The sequence below is a fragment of the Pseudopodoces humilis genome, chromosome 2 (genome assembly GCF_049639895.1).
Source record: "Pseudopodoces humilis isolate 2021_Gansu_Grassland_sample_001 chromosome 2, ASM4963989v1, whole genome shotgun sequence".
NCBI classification, from domain to species: Eukaryota; Metazoa; Chordata; class Aves; order Passeriformes; family Paridae; genus Pseudopodoces; species Pseudopodoces humilis.
The window spans coordinates 38,581,605-38,601,541 of record NC_142201.1 but is presented as its reverse complement, the minus strand read 5'-3'; the positions used below and the strand labels follow the sequence as shown (position 1 = coordinate 38,601,541).

At 39.4% G+C, this 19,937-nt stretch overlaps 1 protein-coding gene across 2 annotated transcripts in view; it reads left to right on the top strand.

Moving 5' to 3' along the window:
- Positions 1 to 19,937, top strand: part of CLYBL (citramalyl-CoA lyase) — a 163,505-nt gene that overhangs the window by 120,092 nt on the left and 23,476 nt on the right. For both annotated transcript variants that reach the window (XM_014263033.2, XM_088051573.1), the window contains exons 3-4: positions 15,124 to 15,312; positions 18,875 to 18,976. In XM_014263033.2, the coding sequence (XP_014118508.2) occupies positions 15,124 to 15,312; positions 18,875 to 18,976 (291 nt within the window). The remainder of the gene's footprint in view (positions 1 to 15,123; positions 15,313 to 18,874; positions 18,977 to 19,937) is intronic.

The following is a 19,937-nucleotide window of genomic DNA, read 5'->3' as shown; positions in this document are numbered from 1 at the left end:
CATTACTCATTTTCTATTATTAATGTATTTATTTTCTGTTATTCTTGGTCTGTCTGGTCATTACCACCAGAAAATTCTGCATCTTCCATTTCAGAAAGTACTTGAAAGAATTGAGAAGATTCCCAAAGATTCCCTCCATGTGTATATGTACATACACAGTCACTGGATGAGATACCATGCAGACCAGCAGCAGATGTACACAGATTTCTTCTGTGGCAGTCTATAGCAATGATTTCACTATTTAAATCACACAGCACCAAGGCAGCAGTTGGGATTTTTTTTTTAAAAAAAGATTTATTTACTCTTTTTGTGACAAACCTAATGATTACAGAAATGAGAAATCAGCCTGCAAACAGTCCAAATTTAAATAAAATCACCCCCACACTAGACTGTAACAGTGGCAGATGGACAGAGGAAGAAAGTGTATATAGTCATATTTTTTGCCATTATAGTATAGACCCTTTCAGATTGCAGCAAGCAACTTGCCATCTGCAAATCTGAGTCTTTCCTTTTCTGCTGAGGCACTGATTCAAAAATCATGATTTGTGAAGTTTGAGTTAAAGTATTAAGAGGCTTATCTCTCATTTTAAAGGCATACTGATCTCCTGATTTTACTTCAAACACATGGGAAAAGCATCCTGAAAATTTCCCTCAGCTTCTTCTTAAGACAAAACCCAAAGCCACTGGCTCACTCTTAGGTATGTGGTGAGGTAATGGGTTCTGCACATGAATAGCTTTTTGTCAAATAGTCTCTTATTGCTGTTGTTCTCTGGCTTTTGTTTGGTTTACTCTTTGAGGAAGTGATTTGCTCTATGCCTATAGGATATGTAGATCACACTGGGCACCTTCCTTACAGCAGCACACATACTGACAGCAGCAATGAGCATTTGGTTTTAATGCTGACCCTCTGAAGAGAGAAGAATCTGATCACTGCATAAATGTCATTGATTTTTTTAGGGCCAGATCTTCATTTAAATGGCTGCTGATTTAGTGGGTGTGTCAATTTAATACAGATTTACAAACAAAATCTGGGCACATATTAAAAACGTTTCAGTGCTTCCACCTACCTCTGCTTTCCACAGTTTTATCTGATGGTAAGTTTGCAAAGGATATGACCATCACAGAGATCAGACAAACATATGCAATTTGCAGCCTACCAGGGTTTCTGATGCTTTCACACTATGGGGAGGGAGTTACTTCATCTAAGGGTCAGGACTCTTACACAGGTTTAACTTACCAGTAACCAAAAAATCGCCTCTAGGTATGAAAGCCTATTTTGAACTTGTTTAAGAAGAGAAGGATGCAATTAAATTCTGGCAATTCCCTTTCAAGAGGTGCTGCAGTATGCTTTGCATTGCAGTATTTCTAATTTTCACCAGGTCAGGGTTGCTCTCTGTGAAGCAAAAAAAGAAAAGGTTTCTTTTGCTAATCGTACATGCAAAAGCCATGTACAATATAAAATACTAAATGCAGTAATTACAGTAATTTTTGTTAAAATATTTTTACACAATAAACCTTTGGCTTTGAAAACTCTACCAGAAGCAAAAGAAAAACAAACTGTAATGAAAAAACTGAAATCAGAGGCCACTAATAACACTAAAGGGAGCCCAGAAGCCAAATTAATGTTCCTACAAAGAAATACTTTTCTACACCAGGCAAATTCCTAGTAAGACCTTTACCTGGGTCTTTATAGACAGGATTCAGATTTCATTTTGAAGTATGTTTTTTACAAACTGTTTAGTGTTCATATGTCATTACCACTGTTGGGCCAGATTGCACCTGGCATCGATATAAACAAAGCTTTGGCAAGAATTCTTTCCTTTGGGATGGAGACATCTGATTTTCAAGCTGAAAACATGTCAGTGTTGCAAGACACTCCAAATAGCCTGTTTTACCAGTGCAGTAAATTAACCCGCCTGTGTAGTGTTAAATGCTTTACAAACATCGACTGAAGGTGAGGGAGGGAAACACCAAAAAACAACAAAAAACATTTCAATAACTTGTTTGACAACAGGCAGTGAAAAAAGTACAAGGAAAGCTTGAAGGGAGGGTGGGATGCCTAGGGGACAGGACAGCAGAAAAAACAAATTTTCAGAATTTTGTCCTGTATTTAACCTAGAGATTGAGTGCTATGGCATGGGAAGACACAGAAGCAGCAGAACAAGCTATATAGATGATAGAAAAATCATCTTCATTTGAAAAGCAAATCAGGATAACAGCAAACAGTGACTCTAACTCATCATTGCCTTGTCTAGAGGAGGAAGGCTTTTTGATAGCTGTTGCATGAAAGAGGTTCACCTTTAATGCCACAAAACACTGGTGGACAAAGACTACGTAGGCAAAACAGAGGATAAAATATTAGGCTATCCCCCTTGCTTCCCCATTGTTCAGGATGAAAAAGCTGAGCTGAACTTCTGGGCACGCAGAATTGGCTGCGTGAAAGCTCTCATCGCTAGATCGTGCATTTGTGCTAAGCTTGAATGGTCTAGAGGACAATGGGGTTCATCCTGCCTGTGGCTCTGAAGTGATTCTGCAATATAGATGTGAAACAAGAATAGCTGGAAAGTAGGTCCACATGCGTATGGAGTCAAACAACGGCCTGTCCTGGGAAACACAGGCCGAAGAAGTATTCCTGAATATATATATATTTATATAGCTGTTAGACTGAAGCCATTTTGCTACTCGTCTTGCCACTTTAATTGTCCTAATAACTGTCTATTTACAAACATGCATGTAAGTGGGCTAGAATAATTAATTAATATCCATAAGCATTCATAAAATGTGACAAAGTTTATGTTAGGGCAGATGTTAATTCCCAAGAGGATTACATTTCTATTAAGTGTAAATTTATATTAGTAAGATCCAGCATGATTGATTCTTGCTTGGCCAGAAATAGAGGACTTAGCATCCATACTGGCAGAGATTATATCTGGTCAACAGGAAAGGAAAACTGGCCAAGAAACTGCCAACACAGAATCTGAAGCTGTGAAACCTGGTCAAGAAGAAATAAAGCCAAATAAGCAACAGATGAAAAATTATCTTAAAGCTAAGATCAAATCACTCAGTTGGAAACGAGAATTGTATTGGAAAACGTGGTGCTGAGAGCATGAAGGGACATGAGAATTTTAAGAACAACAGTATTAATAAATAAAATTGAGTGCTCAATACCAGCAATTTTTTTTAACTGGACCTTAACCTTTAAAAAAAAAAAAGTTAACAGTTTTAATATGTTCAAAGATGTCTGACAAAGAGCAGACAGGGAAGACTTCTAAACTTCACAAATAGTGTGGAGGAAATTGCCAGAGGTATTGGTACTCAAGAGCCATGGGCATACTGGAGAGACCTCAGGAACAAGTTCCAAAAAAGTTGAAGGATCTGGAATATCTCTCCTCTGAGGAGAGGCTTAGAGAGCTAGGAGTGTTCAGCTCAGGGGGATCCCATCAAAGTATATAAATACCTGCAGGGAGGGTGCAAAGAGGGCAGAGCCAAGTTCTGTTCAGTGATGAATCCTGAAACACGGGAGGTTCTCTCTGAACATCAGAACACTTTTTCACTGTGTAGGTGACTGAGCACTGACAGGTTTCCCAGCAGTTGTGAGTCTCCATCCTTGGAGATATTCAAAAACTATCTGGACACCATCCCAGGTGTGCAGCTCTGGGTGTCCCTGCTGTAGTAGGGGCATTAGACAAATGACCCCCAGAGGTCCCTTCCAACCTCAGCAATCCTGTGATTCTTTGACTTCATATGAAGCTCAGTGGAGAAGATGATAGATAAATGAAGAACCAGGAAGGAAAGAAAGAGAATTTGATAAGATACAAACTTTGCAATAGTCTTCTGATACTGTTGTACTTTGTAGGGAGCCCTCAGGTATTAGAGTGATCTAGTGGGTTCAAGGACTTGTTCCTGCACCTGTGCTGCAGAAACCTACTGCCTCTAAAGCGGCAACTTCCTAGGAAGTTTTTTTTTTTATTATTTTGAAGTTTTGTGGGGTTTTTTATTTTGCTTGTCAAATCAAAGAGTGAGGAGAGAAATAGGTAGGGAACTTGCCAACAGATAGTCAAAGAGCATTAATGCTACTGTGTATTTCGTCCTCAGAACAAAAGTGAAGTGTTCTAGATACAGAGTAACCATAGGACCACTTCGGACTGTGCCAACTACAGCCCCATCCTAAGCGAAAGCGAAGACACCTTAACCAGGAAAGGACACAGACAACCTTCTGTATCCAGCAGCATAAAAAACATACCAGCACAAGCACTGCAAACACACTGGCAGGGACAGTGCCTCAGTGCCCAGCTGGAATGAGAAAATGGAGCCAGGGAGCTTCCGGAGGTTGCAGGGGTGGCTGCCAAACAGACATGATGCTTGGTGGCAGGCTGGCAGCACAGGGAGAAGCTACTGCCAAGAAAAGAGAGTATCACCTGAGTCCCACCAGGGTTAACCTGCACCCGATGCATGTGATGGGAGTGGGGATTCTGGCTGGAGAGAAAATCTCTGAGCACTTTGGGGAGAAACCTACCTTCTCTTCTCAATACAAAACACATTATTACTGGGGCAATCAAAAAATATAAACAAGTTAATAAGTAAAGCAGAACAGTTTCTCAAAAAAAGAGATATTTTAGGTAAGTAGAACACATTTTCACTAATCTCTTCTGGCAGTCCTTCATTCAGAACAAGGAGAATCATATCAAGTTAAAAGGACAAAAAGATTTGCTAAATGCATTCTTTGTTCAGACAGTAGCACAACAATGAAGCAAGCTGGGAAAAAATATAAGAGGAAAAGAAAGTGTGGGAAAAAAAAGCAGTTTAATGGGTGTCAAACTTGTAAACACTGAATTCTATTTTATCACTGTTGGTTTAAAATTAATATAAGATAAACAAAGCAGCAGTACTGTATTAATGCAGTTATACTGCTGTAAAATCCTGATTGTCCATGAATTTTATTCACACAGGAGAATAGATTATATTGCTAGTAGCACTTTAGCAAATAGTTTCATACCAGAGCATTGCATCAACCTAATGTTATTGGTGTCAAATAAATCTGAAGTAGTTAAAGCAGTACAAAGCTCTGTACTGAGGTCTGGCTGACCCCAGACTTTATTGTATGTTTTTAGAAATGGTTCAAAGCTGAACCCATTTTCTTATTAGTCTTTTACTTACACTACATTTGGCAGAGTCATTCTCCAGAAAGTGAGAGAAAATACCTGATAAGCCATGTGTAAAGAATTTGAACTCAAACCCTGATGGTCTGCTTGAAGTGAATGAAATTGATGTCAAATTTGGACATATGCAAGAGTAGGTAACAAAAGCACAGGTGAAGGAGCCCTGCATATTCAGGTCTGGAAAAATGTTATGAAGGGAACCATATAAACGAAGGCAAAAGTTGTGTTAATTGAGTAATCAATGACTTAACAAGGTGCTCTGCTTGCAGAAGTCCCTATAGGTTATGCTGAGGTAATTTTATGGGGAAGTACATACGGATGCAAGAATGGTTTGTTATGGGATGTAGGCATTTGCTTGAATCCTGCCTACTACTCTCCTCAAGGTGCAACATTGGGTGCTTATCTGGCTGGACTCTGGTGGAAAGAAAACCAAAAAACAGCTCAAGAAGTTCCTTTTTCCAAGTTGTCCTTCCTAGCTGCTTATTGTCATCCTTTGCCATGCCCTTGCTTGCAGTGGTGCAATTGTTTGTTTGGCCAGGACTGATTAAATGGGCTGGGGTAAAAAACAAAATCCTGCTCTCCCACAGAGAAAAAACTGAGTTTCTCTAATGGGATTGCTTCAGTGATCCAGTTTGCAACTCAGCTCGAGAAAAAAGTTGATTGGAAATGTTTGCATAAGGAAAAAGTGGGACATGGAATGAGAATAAGCAGAAGAGGGTAAGAACTGCTTAGATGTTGCAGAAATAATCATATATTGGTTTATTTTATAGTTTTATTGGGAAGTATGCACCAACTTTACTTTAAACTTCATAACTATTCCAGAAGCCCCACTAAAGAGCACCTCCTCAGTCAGCCTAGTACTTAAAAATAATTTATTTCATCTGGGAAGTAAGTTGAAGAAAAGTATAGGGAAGGAAATGTCACAAGTCCCAGTAACTTCTTCCACTGCAATCAGGAATATCTAAATGAGGAACTTAATCAGGTTTTTAAGAACACCAGTGAACAATTCTCACCATGTCTATAAAGGTATTTATTGTGTTGTACCAGTACAATACATCTATCAGTGATGTACAAATACAACTGTAGGATTGACACAGGTCTGACCTAGAAAACAACCTCCTTCTCAGGTCCCACTTGCAAACTGGAGAAAAATCTCAGTTCCTTTGACACCAATCACAGGTCTAGGCAGGGGAAAATTCACATTGTCAGACTTTGTTTAGACCACAGAACACAAGTGAATTCATTTCTAAAAGGTTCATACTCCTTGCCATGAATACGTGAGTCATGGAATTTATTTTTAATATTTTTTCTTTTGTATCAGGGATCACTCTCTGCCTCAGCTAGTCACTGCCAATATGGGGACACATGGGACATGGTGTTCTGATGCTATTTCCATGTTCGATGCTATTTTCCCTCTCCCACTTCTGGGGTGTGGGGGCGGAAAGAAGGGAGTGCAACTGCTTCTGTACTACAGCCATCCTTCAGGGATTCTGCCAGAAGGTGGAGCGGGCTTTGCCTTCTCATATGGAACATCTGAGAAAACATTGCCTCTGGGATGTGCTAAAACCTTCATTTGGGGTGAAAAGGGATTGTTGGGTTCCTTCACTCACCCCAGTCACCCATCCAAGTGGGATTTCTATCAAAAGGAAGCCATTCTCCTGGTAGAGAAAGGACTTCTGACAAAATCCAGCTTAGTGAGGTGGGTCTTTGTTAAGATGAACACTGGCTGAGGAATATAATTATAAAACAAGTTTTCTTTGCAGGAAGGCAAGAGTTCTGTCAATTTAGTGCAAAGCTCATGAGATCAAGGTTTCCTGTGTTGAACATCTCATAACATTATTCTCCAACAGAAGTAATTACTGCAATTACTGGCTACTTCTACAATGCTAAATGGCATGTGATACAAGGAGAGATCCTGACCTAGTGTGGCAGAGGGGCTTGTGCCCACATGGCATAGGGGCAAATCTCTAGAGCAGATTTAGTGCAGTGATGGATAAGTAGCACAATTTGTTCCTGTGTCTCCTCATCAGGTTTTGATGGAGTAGTTAGGTTTGTAGTATGGTTGGTTTTTGGGTGGTTTTCCTTGATTTCCAGCCTATGAGCAGGGTGGCATACCACCATGAGGTCTTTAAACTTCAGCTGAGGATGTGTTGCACACCCTGGGGCCGGGCAAGACTGCTCATGTGTGTGTTTGGAGGGACACAGGCTTCGCTGGAGCTGCATCACAGGAGCAGGGTGGGGGCAGGTGAAGTTGGTGCAGTCCTGCTCAAACCACTCTCTGGGCATGATGCCTGGAGAGATCTATTACTGAAACCACACCTGTATTGTGATTTGGAGGAAATAGATTATTCAGTCCCCCAGAGGAGAGTCTGGATGTACATGATGAGCAGCTGTGCCTTGTGGGCAGCTGAGACTCAAAACCTTCAGGTGAAGCTGGAAGCTAAGTTAATCCAGTGGTATAGATTTTCTCAGAGAGTCTGTACATGGAAATTGATATGAATGGCATGATCTCACAAGGGCATATACAGTACTTCAGGAATTAATTTCTACTTTTAAAAAATGTCTGTGGATTGAGAAGGTTTCAGAAGTCCTCTTCTAGATGGCTCAAGAACCCATCTGGTGGGAGGACTTCCTGGGAGTGCCTTGCCCAGCATAAGACACCTGAGTGAGCAGTTTTGGTCGTGAATCCCCACTGCATGGAAATACATACGTCTACAAGGTGGCACCACTTAACTTTAAAATATAAGTTGAAAATTAAGAGTTGAGAGCTTTTTTGTACCATTACAGTTTTGCTGTGGACATGAGCTCTGAACACCTGGACTTAGGGCATCCTGTGGGGCTTTGATCACATTACAGAATATTAGTTTGCTAATTTACCAATGCAGATAACACAGATAAGAACTGTTAAACAGAGTTTGCACAATACCAGAAACACAACCATTGTTTCAAGCCTTCTCTTTGAAACACATAATTTTATTGAGACTGTAGGTAAACTGGGAAAAGTTTATTCCAGAAAAAAGGAAAGATAAAAGATGCCAAGACAGACCTAACTTGATTTTTCTTAATGCCTTCCTTGTTCCTAGGAGCTATTAAGTATCTTGGGGCAGACACTAGTTCCTCCAGTACAAGCCAGCATAAAGTTATGGCCAGTTGGGTTTTTTTTCAGAAAACCTCTGTTTGCCTCTCTTGGCTTTAAGTATTTTTTTTGCAATTGATTTATTAAATAATTGAGAAAATAATTTGCGAATCTTTAAAACATTTGATCCATATCTTATTAGAATCATCACATCTGAAATCAGCTGCTGAAGAGGGATTGATAGTTTGCTAAAGCAGTTGTACTTTTGACTGCAGTGTATTTCATTATCAGCATTAACAAAAAGATACACTTGTAAAAATAAGAAATAGTTGTCTAAATGTCAATCTTTTCCATAGTCATCTATTACATACTGCCAAGTAAATACATCTTAAACTGCAATATTTTTAAGTAAAAATTAGCATACTGTTAAGTTCAGATGAAAGAAAAGTGTAACCCTTTTTTTAATTTATATATTAGATTGCATATTTTGTGGCCTTATTTCATCATGCAGTAGCTCATTTGGACTGTCCAGGAAGACTAATTAACACTAATGCTTCTAAAGAATTTTCATTTGTGATGCTAATCTGTCACAAAACCAAAAGTATCTTCAGAAAGCCAGGGGAAAAAAGTAAAGAGACTACTTCTCACAGCCAGTTTAAATTAGTGCTAGCTTGATTTGTGTTAATTGAAAGGTTGTTTGCATCTCTTTTGTTTACATCTCTTTTGTAAGTTGTCAGACAGAAGAATAGCTGCCTACCTACATGAATAAAACTTAGATTTATTTAAGCTGCTGTATATATTACTATCATTAAAAACCTCTTGAAGCATTTCTGTACACACAGTCTTAAGGTAAAAGCCTGTCTCTGTGTTTATGTACACACAGACACACACACATACACACACACACACACACACACACACACATACACACATATACCGTGCTGTATCGGTTTTGCTACTGAGACATTTATACTCAGTCCTCATATTATGTGAATATTTCTATGTGCCAGTTCATTCTAGCAGCCTAATGGGCTCTGTTTAAATTTCTCTGAGATATGTGCAAGTCATAAAAATGCCTCAATGACAACTTGTGAAAATGTCTTTCTGCTGCACTCATATCCACATCCTTAGTCAGGCTCTGCAGAAATGTAGGACTTACATAGCTGATCACCCCTAAACCTTTATTGGGATTCTTGAGGCCTGGCTCCTGGCTGCTGGCTGAGACAACCTCAGGCTCTTGTTCACTGGCTCTCCACATTCACAGCATCTCAGGACAGTCCACCTGACCACCATATGTGGAAATTTCTCACCTCTGATGGTGTTGGATAGACCCCCACCTAATATCTTCAGGATCCACATTGTCCACACAAGTAGAGGGAGGGAGAGGCTTGCTAGGATTACGTGGGAGCAAGCACTCCCAGCTGTTCCTGGACAGCTTTTGGAGATCTTGTCCTTTAAAAACACAGGGTAGCTATTGTTGAAAAGTGCACTGATGTGTTCCCAGACCTTAAATGAAACTTCTAGAGAAATGGGCAAAGAAATTTGGCTTCCTCAACAGAGTATAATTAAATTGTTGCTTAGTTCACAATGCTGACTACTGACGTTTGCATCATTTTGGTGTTGCTAGACCATGTACTGCATGTAAGGACAATTAGCAGAGCAGAGAGAAAAGCAGCAGATGCTAGAAGTGCACAGAGTTAGATGACTCATTTTGATGTCATGAAGAATCTTTTTCAGGCAAGTGAAAAGGCTGGCATTAAACAAAACAAAACAAAAAAAATTATTAAAGAAATAATATGAATATTTCAGGGAAGAGTAGCAGCAAAATCAGTGTCTTGAAGTATGCTAAAACATATGTTTACCTGAAATACAGAGGAGAGATACCAACATACATGAGGAGACTCTATTCTCCCTCTTCCTCCCTACTCCTGCCCCTTTGTTCCTTTAGGATTAGTTATGTGGTGGGTTTCATGTGTTCTATGTTGAACCAAAAGAAAATGTATTCTAAAATGTCTTAAATCTTTAAAAACTCATTAACTCATTATCTCAGAGGTAACAATAAGAAAATATTTAATAACCACTTCCTGGAGGTCTGTGTGTATCTTACAGCAGTTTTTCAGTCCAATAAGACTAACTAGAAATACATACTTGCCATTTCAAAGATTTATTCTCACAAGTACCTGATACATGTAAGGTAGAAAGCAAGTCTCATGAGACAAGTACCTCCTGCTCTCAGAAGTGATCTGCTCCATGTTTACGGTTCTCTTTGTTTCCTTAAAAACAAATGTAATTTGTCTTTTCTCTTCCAAACCCATTTGTGAATTTGAAACTAAATGGCATTTGTATGCTTTCATTCTCTATGGCATCACTTCACTGATGAAGAGTTATGCATGCAGAAAATGTCAGACTTTCCCCCTGCAGAAGCTCTATTCTGCACAAAAGCTACTATAGGTATATAATATATATGTGCACATCTGCAAAATCCTACTTGAGAGGTGCATTCATATGGCATGCGCTAATATAAGTGACAAAAGATTCAGCAATGTCAAGTTCTGTAAACAAACCACTCCAAGGAATTAACATTAACACATAATTGTATGTTTTTATCATGTCAGACGTGTTGCAAAAAAGAACTTGAATTGTGATTACAGTAATTAATTTTTCCTCTCCTATTTGAAACATGCCAACTTATTATGGCATTGAAGATGATAGATTCTGGCCTGCCGTTTTAGTGCATTATATGAATATACATTTCATATGAAGAACCGTTAGCAAAAGATGCTGACAGGATGAGATCTATATACAAACATATATTTAAGTATGACCACTATCTTTACATTAAGACCTGGAGGTCTTTAAAAAAAAAAGGAAGACTGGGGAAGAAAAATAAAGCAAAACAGGGATTTTATCATCAAAATCAGGTAGGTCTGGAAATCACAGTGCTGAAAAGCAGGATTGTAGGGAATTGTATCCCTTAGAAAAGAAAGAAGAAAATGTAATTTTTCCATCTGCTGTTAATCTGACCATCTTTGCTTCATTTTTGCAGTACTAACAGTGTGTCCAAGGTGAGTGGGTGGCTGAACTTCCAGTTCTGTGGCATTCTTTCTTCTGTAGCTTTTCTGTTCTGAAGAGGAAATTTCTATGTTTCGACGTATAACGTAAAGGACAAAAAAAGGTGAAAAAAAGAAAAAAAGGAAAAATGGAAAGGTACTGATTCAGATGATGGGAAATTGCTTCCAAATACTGTTCCCAAAAGCACGTATTCAGGTTCACTAGTACAGTGTGGTTTTATCAATAAGCCCAAGGGACTCCTTCTTTGCTGCCACCCCCTTCCCCAAGTCTCGCGCTCTGCCTGCCTGATCCCATCCGACAGTAGAGTTGATACAGCACTAATCCCCACAAGTTTGGGACTAATGAACTAACTGCTGGGCTGCCGCCACGGAGCTTGGTCCCAAACTATACTGTACTTCACACTCGATTTATTCTCCAGATGGCGAGACTGCACAGCCCTGCCGCGAGGGACCACCTCTTCCACTGGAGTGTAAAAGTGGACGGATGTTGTTTTCTTTGCAGATTTGATAATTCAGAACTAGAAACTCATGAGGATGGTTAGTTATTAGGTTTAATGGGTGCCAGTGGAGCCGGCAATGTGCGTATTCCCATTTTAAATTTCAGTGTCTATGTGTTTGGGTAGCAATGGATTTGTCAGCAATGCTGCATCACCGAAACCTTTATCTTCACCAGTTGGCATAGTTGTACTTGGTAATGAACTTCTTCTTGTATCCTCCTCAGAATCAAACAGAGGGGGTGCTAAAATAGCCACCCTGACGACCCCTTTTTTTCCCTCAGTGAGCTTTCCAGCACAAGTTGCAAATTTAGAGTATTTTAATAGTATCACTGTTTACCATGAAGATCTCTATTGTCTTTCTGTCTTGTCCAGTTTGATAAAGAACCCAACTCACATGGGACCCAAGGAGGACACCACCATCCCAAGCTACCTGAGCAAGAAATGTTTTACTTAATGATTTGGTTTATTTCTTTATCACCTATTCTTTCATGACAAAGTATTATCTGATGTCCTAATTCTCATGTGAAGAACAGGGCAAATATTTTTCTCACCATTTCTTAAAAATTCTAGTTTTCCCATTCTTGGCAGTAAGGATATTATTGTATCAAGGACTACCTCTTTCTCTGTTATAATGTTGTAGTAGTTTACCTAGGTTAGGATTTTAGGTTTTGCATGAATTCTACAATAAGAATAGAATCTACATTTCCCTGCCTAATGAGGCAGAAAGGGGTCTCCCTTTTCTCCATGTTTTTAGTACATTTGGTCAAAAGTTTGTAGTATGTATTTTTTTTATTTACCCATGAAATGTTTTATTGGAAACCTTTATGGGAACCTGATACTCCTCAACTAACATCAGTTGGAATTCCTCCATTGTAGGACGGGTAGGCACTGAGTCAGCCCCCTCACAAGCTCTGGCTTTGGCAGCCAGGTCCCATCAGTTTGTTCCAGAATTAAAAACATAAATTGATTCTTGCTGTGGAAACTATAGTGACTAGAAGTATTATATCATGGGAAGGAAACGTTTACATTCCTAGGGTATCTAGGCAGACAGATCTAAAACATAGCAGTTCTAAGAAAATGCATCAATTCTCAACCCAACAGATGGCATGGGTGTGTTAACTAACATAGCGACATATTTTCTATTAAAATATGGGAAAAAACAACAACCCCCTCCCCATGTTTGTTGGTTGGTATAAATTCAGTGAAGTTGTTGGTTATTTTTGGGATACGTACCAGAGGGCTGCACATTTAGTTTATGTAAATTGATAACAGCAACAGCCTGTTAATAAGTGTTTTGTATGGAAATATACCTAGAAAGGCACGATCTGTCTTTTTTGGGAAGGGAGTTTGCAGACTGAGGAGAAAAATAGATATGACATGGTCTAGTGCTCATTATTATATTCTGAAAAAAAAACATAACAAATTAGGTTGCAAGTTTGCTGGAGATGTGCCTTCGGCTGGAACTGAGTGCTGCCTTAGAGGATACTTTGGGAAGATCTCTCTTTTGCATTGGTGTGTGTTGAGTCGTAATCTGACTTTAATTAAAAGCATAAATTGGTTTGGAGAGTGTTTTTAAGCTACTCTTCTACACCATGTCCAGAAACTTTCAGCCCAGCCCTAGAAACCCGTTACCCCAGGTCAGAGAAAGAAAACAGGAGATTTGTATTTCCCGGTACCGTCATCATATGGTTGGGTTTACCTAATTTGGAAGAGCCATTTCAGACAGCCATGCGCCGGAGCTGTCTTCCAGCTGGACATGTTTGTTCTAAACTGCGTGCATCTTTATGTGGCTTTCCTAATGGCCCCAGACAGAGTCTGTTCTCAGCAGTTTTAACATTTTAGGTTGCATTTTCCAGAGATCACCTCTGAACACGCCCCTTGATCACAACCCAGGGATGCATACGTGGGTGCCTTGTTCCCGTCTGTCCGATTAACGGGCATATGCTCCCAGCCTTCAGAAGAGCATGGCTAGTAGCCCCAAGCTGAAGGCTGTTCGCTTCAGATTTCATTAACTTTCTGCTTCATTATTCCTTCCTTTTAACCAGTTAGAGCCACCAATTGCTTTTCTCTAAACTTACCCTAATTATCAGGGGTCCCAGCCCTGTAAATCAGTACACTGCAGTCTTAAACTGGCCTGTGAGACCCTGTTCTCATCGGTCCTGACAACTGTAAGCTACTGTTCCCTCACACTGTTTAACTCAGACCACATTGGGAAACCACCTCTGCCCCTCTTGCTGGCAGAGGTTTGCATCCGTCTGGTTTAAATCTACTGTCATGCTGATTTGCATTAGCCTGGATATTAACTTTGATGATTTTTTTTGTTTGTTTTTTTCCCCTTGAGTTTTCCTGTTTTCTTGAAAAGCATCTCTATTCAGCAACTGCATATCGTTAAAGTCATTCCTGAGCCTCCATGAATCAGGAGCTTTAAAGTTTTATTAGCCCCATTAAAACTCTTCACAAATGAAATTACTTTTGATAAGTGTGCATTTTGACAATGCGAATTTGTTAGGGGCTGTTGGTGAGTGGAAGGGATTTGGGGTTGAAACTTCAGTTAGCAGGAAGCAGGAAGCCCAGCACCTTCCTTCGACCCCTACCTCCTTCTCCAGGCCAAGAAATGCATTTCATTTCAGAAAAGCAGGCCAGTATTCTTCATGCAAATAAATTATTAAACAGATTTGTAAATTTACATTCACAAAAATAGCAAACAACCAGGGGATGCGTTTGTGTTTGGAGATTTTATTTTGTGCCAACAGAATACTCTGTTATGTGGTCTAAGAAAAACCTTAGAGTTATTTCAGCATTGTTTTTATATGCAAGTTGTGAATTCTATTACTGCCTTTAATGCATTTTGAATACATGGAGTAAAGGAAAACCAAAGAAGTATACATAAATCTATACTTTTTGACGTTTGGGCACTATAGAGCTAAATTACAAAAATTAATTTTTTTATGCAAATTAAAAATCTGCCATTTTTCAGAGAGCAGACACTTAGTGCAACACATTATGCTAGCATAAAGATTTGTGTTTGTTACATATGTTCAGCACTAGCAGACACAAAAATATTGTTTTCTGCAAGTGGTAGAAACCCCATGCATTGAATTTACCAGTTATAAAGAAAGAGTAAAGAGGAAGGTAAAATTGTGAGGTTCTGGTGATGACTTCTTCAATAAAGTCCAAGAGTGACAGACATTTTGGGGACACCACTATACTGGCTGTCTAGCTTTTCCCCCATGTCATTTCAACAAGTTTTCTTCTCAGTGCATTTTTCTGTCAATAGAAAATCTTGTTTTCTTGTGCATCTGAACTCATATGTATTGTAGAGAGAAGCAAGACTGACCATCATGAAAACCCTTGAAGAGTTTGACTTTGGCCATGCTGAAAAGTGTGTCAGGATAAACTCTGTGTCCAGCGGCCTTGCAGAAGAAGATCTAGAGGTCCTTTTGCAGTCCAAGACCCTTCCTTCAAGCATGATGCTGCCAAAGGTTGAAGATGTTGAGGAAATAAAATGGGTGAGTACCAACAACACAGTAGCTTTTGACTGAAGCTGCTGGGCCAAGTTCACACAGGCACAGAGATTAATGACTGTGAGTTAAGAGGAAGCCTGCAAATACCATATGATGTTGTTGCTTGGCTGAGGTAATTGGGAAGTGCATCCACTTAAATGTGTGTGCGATGTGCTGTATAAAAAGCATATATGGAACATGCGTGAAACTAGGTGTATTTCTTCCACAACTGACAAAGAACCAATATTGCTGTCAGAATATATTATCAAAAGTAGAAGGGTAAGTGCCTGGCTCTTCTCAGACTAACCTAACAAGCAAAATTATTGTCTGTCCAGGAGCCTTAGTTACATGCATTGGAAGCAGAAGATGGGAAACCATGTTAGCAGCATATGAAAAAATGGGTTGGGGGGAAGGTCACTCCTTGGGGCAACTGGAGGAACAAACAGGAAGCTTTTAACTAGTGTTTTTAATTAGCACAGATATTATTTCCTGAACTGTTCTCTACTTCTTCCTTTTTAATTGCTGACAGGTGTGTTTGTGTTTCACAACTGACTTTTCAGCCAATAAAAACCTAAAATGTAAATGGCTGACATGTCAAATTACTTAAGAAAACTTTGAAATAGGCCTAATTATGCTATAATTGTTTTAATTGTCAAAAAAGAGGGATGCTTGTTTGGATATTCCATTATTGCCGTAACACACCAGTAAAGGAATAATGCTTAATTATTCACTTTATATTTTTGCAAACCGCTAGCTGAGCAACTAGCACGCGTGCAAGCTGTGATGAAAGGCGGGCAGGCATATTAGAATCTATTTTAATCTCAGCATCTAACCTTGATCAAGCCATTGAGATGGGCCTGAGTGCACAATGGAGCACAGCCCCATACGCCGGGTGTGTGACAGGCCCCGTCCGTTCTGTGGCGCTGCCCGTTCGGCCTCCACCACTGGCGATGGAAGGTTTGCCATCCCCTTCCACCAACGGGTAATTAAATTAACCAGAGTGCACCTCTCAGGGTTTACAGCCGTGTAAGTGTTAGACACAACTTGTCAGTGATGAATATTCATGATACCAAAATGGCAGAGCCCTTGCTGCCACCAGTAGGTTTTGCAGGGAGATGGGATGCCAGGGCTCTTTGTCCCCTCATCCTCTTCCACTTTCCCTCTTGCTAACTTTTATTTCCATCATGGAAAACTAGCCAGCCCCAGAAGCTTCTGCATCATTGTCCTTCTTTTGCTTCACTCTCCCTTTGCCCAACCTTTGCACACAAAGAACATACTCTGCCTAACGCTGCTGCCTTCTTTTCCCAATCCTCCAAAAATTCACTCCAACATGATTTTTCAGCCTCCCAGAAGCTGTTTCTTTCCCCCCACACACACCCGCTCCCCCCCTTCATTTTTATTTATGTGCAGCAGAAAACCTGGAGGCTGATGCACAACTAAAAGATGGGCTTACTTGTTTTCTTTTGTGTGAGAATCTCTTGCTTTCCTTTTGTCCCTAGTGTGGGTACTTGTTTGACTGGCATGGCTTATTGGACTATAACAAGCGTAACTCTCCCTCCTTTGTGGTGGGACAATTCTCCCACAAATCCCGACCAGTGTGCATTCTTCCCAACACACTATTGGGTGTGCACTGGAATTGAAAGAATTGCTGAGGCCTTGCTACTTCATCCCCTCCCCAAGCTTTGTGGGTTTTTTTTTTCCTCCGCCTTCTTTTTTTTTTTTTTCCTTTTCTCCCTGAAATGAACACTTTACCAGGCCGGAAACATTTAATCGTCTCCTTTTGAAAAAAAAAAAAAAAAATTAATTGAAACTTCTCCACTCGATACCTTTTGTATTGGTGCTTATTGCAAATCTTTCACAAGGGAGAGAAAGGGAGGCAATATTTAATTAAATGTTCTTTTTTATATTTTTTTTTTGCTTTACCTTCAAAACAAAAGATAATGAGAATTCCAGGAGTGTGACTTTTAAAATATTCTAAAATAAAACAAGAACTCTGCTCTCTAACTTGTACCTAAAATATACACACAGTAGCACTTTTTACTTTTTTTTTCCTTTTAAAAAAATAAAAACCAGATCGAAGTCTTAAGAAGATATGCTGATACCATTATATTACCTCATTTTTTGCTTTTGCCTGGGTGACCTTTGCTGTTTTCTGTCACTGTAGGAACCTGCTATACTGTAAAGAGTGAACTGAATTGATTTTTTTTTCTCCTTGCACATTTTTGAGTGGAATTCTCTTCACGAAAGAAAAGTTACCAAGAGGGCCATGGTGATGATGCAGAGCAGAGATGGGAGGGCAGAATTCTTCATCGGAGAAAGCTGTGGTTTCTTTTGGCCTAATTGTAAAGTTACTGCAAATTGCTGGAAACCTTTTTTTTTTTTCAAGATCTGGGTGATTAGATTTTCCTTCTTTTGGGGAGGGGTGGTGGGGGGAAGCTAAAAGGGGAAATAACACCTCTAATCCAGCTTCTGGTAAATAGGCTGCCAGCTTTTAAAATGAGTTTCCTTTCTATTAGTCAGAATATTATGCTAAGCCTTAAGCATTAGTTTTTTATGTTGCCATAGCAGCCTTATTCCTGCAGGGTTGTGACCTGCGATGATTACAGTACAAAGCTTATAGGGTCTTGAAACCCCCTTTGAAGATGAAAAGTCTTTGATGGTTTATATTTATGCAAATCTCTTAGATATGATTTACCCAACTGAGACTGAATGGAGAGATGATTAAAATTCCCTTTCCTTTGATATCCATTAATAGTTGAATATTCCTTAAATTTAAAATATATGCATATGTGATTTTTGTCTTTATTTACTAACATTTATGCAGTACCTGCAATATGTTTATCTTGACACAAATTACTCGATCTGGACAGACATAATACATTTACAATATAGGGCTGAAGGTTCTCCCCCCCCCCCTTTTTTTTTTTTTTTTTTTTTTTTTCCCCTTTTGAAAAGGGAAAAATCTGTGCAAGAGCTTTTGTATGTTTCCAGATGATAGATTTTGGAATTTGGGCTACCCCACTGGCAGCTCAGAGCTAGCTGTGAACTGGTCTCATGGAAAAAATTGGCAAGCTTTGGTCTTCAAAGAATTAAACTTCCTTTTTAAGGCCTTCCTAGGTAAGCTAAAAAATTATGAAGAAAAGCCTATTGAACAAAAGGGTAACGGTGCCGTAATGAATAATACGGATGCCACTTAGAAGGCTGGGGAGCGCTTCCAGTGATGGCAGTGCTGGACCTGAAACAAAACCGGACCTCAGGTACAGCAGCACTTCATTGTTTTCCAGAGCCCACGGATTTGCATTTTACTAAGCCAGGGTGAGAGGTGCTAAGCTTGCATTTTTTTACTTTTTTTTTTTTCCTTGCAAACCAGCCTCCAAATTTAGAAATGTATGGGAATGCTGCAGTTTCAAATCACAGGCCTTGTTAAAAGCTGTTTTATTTTTTTTAGTTATCAGGTTTTGGGGGCGGGAAGGGTGTTTGTTACAGTCAGGTGAATATTTGTCATGTTGCATATACATGTAGACTGTTCTTTTTATTCCCTCTGATAGCTCATTCTGTCTAGTTTTAGTTTTCAGACAAATTCTTACATCACCTAAAAGGCCGAACACTTGTAGAACCAATGAATTTTATCCCCTTTGTGGAAACTGCAATGGGCTTGCTCAATTTTAAGGTAAGAAAGTCTTGAAGTGTTCATATTTTGCCATCTCAGCAAACTAGGATAAGCAGAATACTCCTCAGTCTCTCCCTAATTTCACCAAGGAAAAGAGGTTAAAAAATACAAAATGTATTGTTCAATCCCCTAAAACATTTTCCCATTGGACTCTGATGTTTGTATTGTAAAGGCCTTAATAAATTGAAAATATTCCAGTGACAGAACAGTTCCAGACAGTCCACAAAATAACAAAACCTCTCTTCATTCCTGTTATTGTGGAAATGGGCCTCTCCGAAGATTTGGAATACTCAGTGTTGCAGGCTATTTAGTAGCTGTTGGATACAACTTTTGTATAACACTTAGCTTGAAATAAGAGTTAATCATCATTTCACTATTGACAAACTTGTATCTTTATAGTAGTTTCTACTAATAACATTGCAGCCAAATTCCATTTTATCGTTTCTTTGTGTGTATGATGGAGTGTTTAATGCTAAGATTAGAAACAGAATTAACTTTGGAAATATCTGAAGAACATGCTCATTTTTTAGGGTAATTTTAGATCAAAACTAATCTATAAATTTCATTTTAATATAAATCACTCCCCAGCCATTACTATCAAATCCAGGTTTTTCTGAAAGGCGAGGCAAGGTGGTAATGAAACGGAGGAATTCGTGTATGCACAAGGAATACTGTGTTCCCCTCCCAAGCTCTAAGGGAAAAGTTTCAGACCAGCTGAGGACACACAGATCAGAAGTACCTCCAGAAGTACCTCACAGGCAGCCTGATCGTTTGATACAGCCATTTATCTTACAGCACACACCAACCTATCTGCGAGCATGATAAAGCTGTAACCAAATGGACACGCTCCTGTCCGGTGTGCAAACACAGAATTAGATTGGATATTAAACCATTGAGGTTTTTCTTCACCTACAGTATTTTATAGTGGAGGTTTGATGTTGCAGTTGCTGATGCTGGCAGG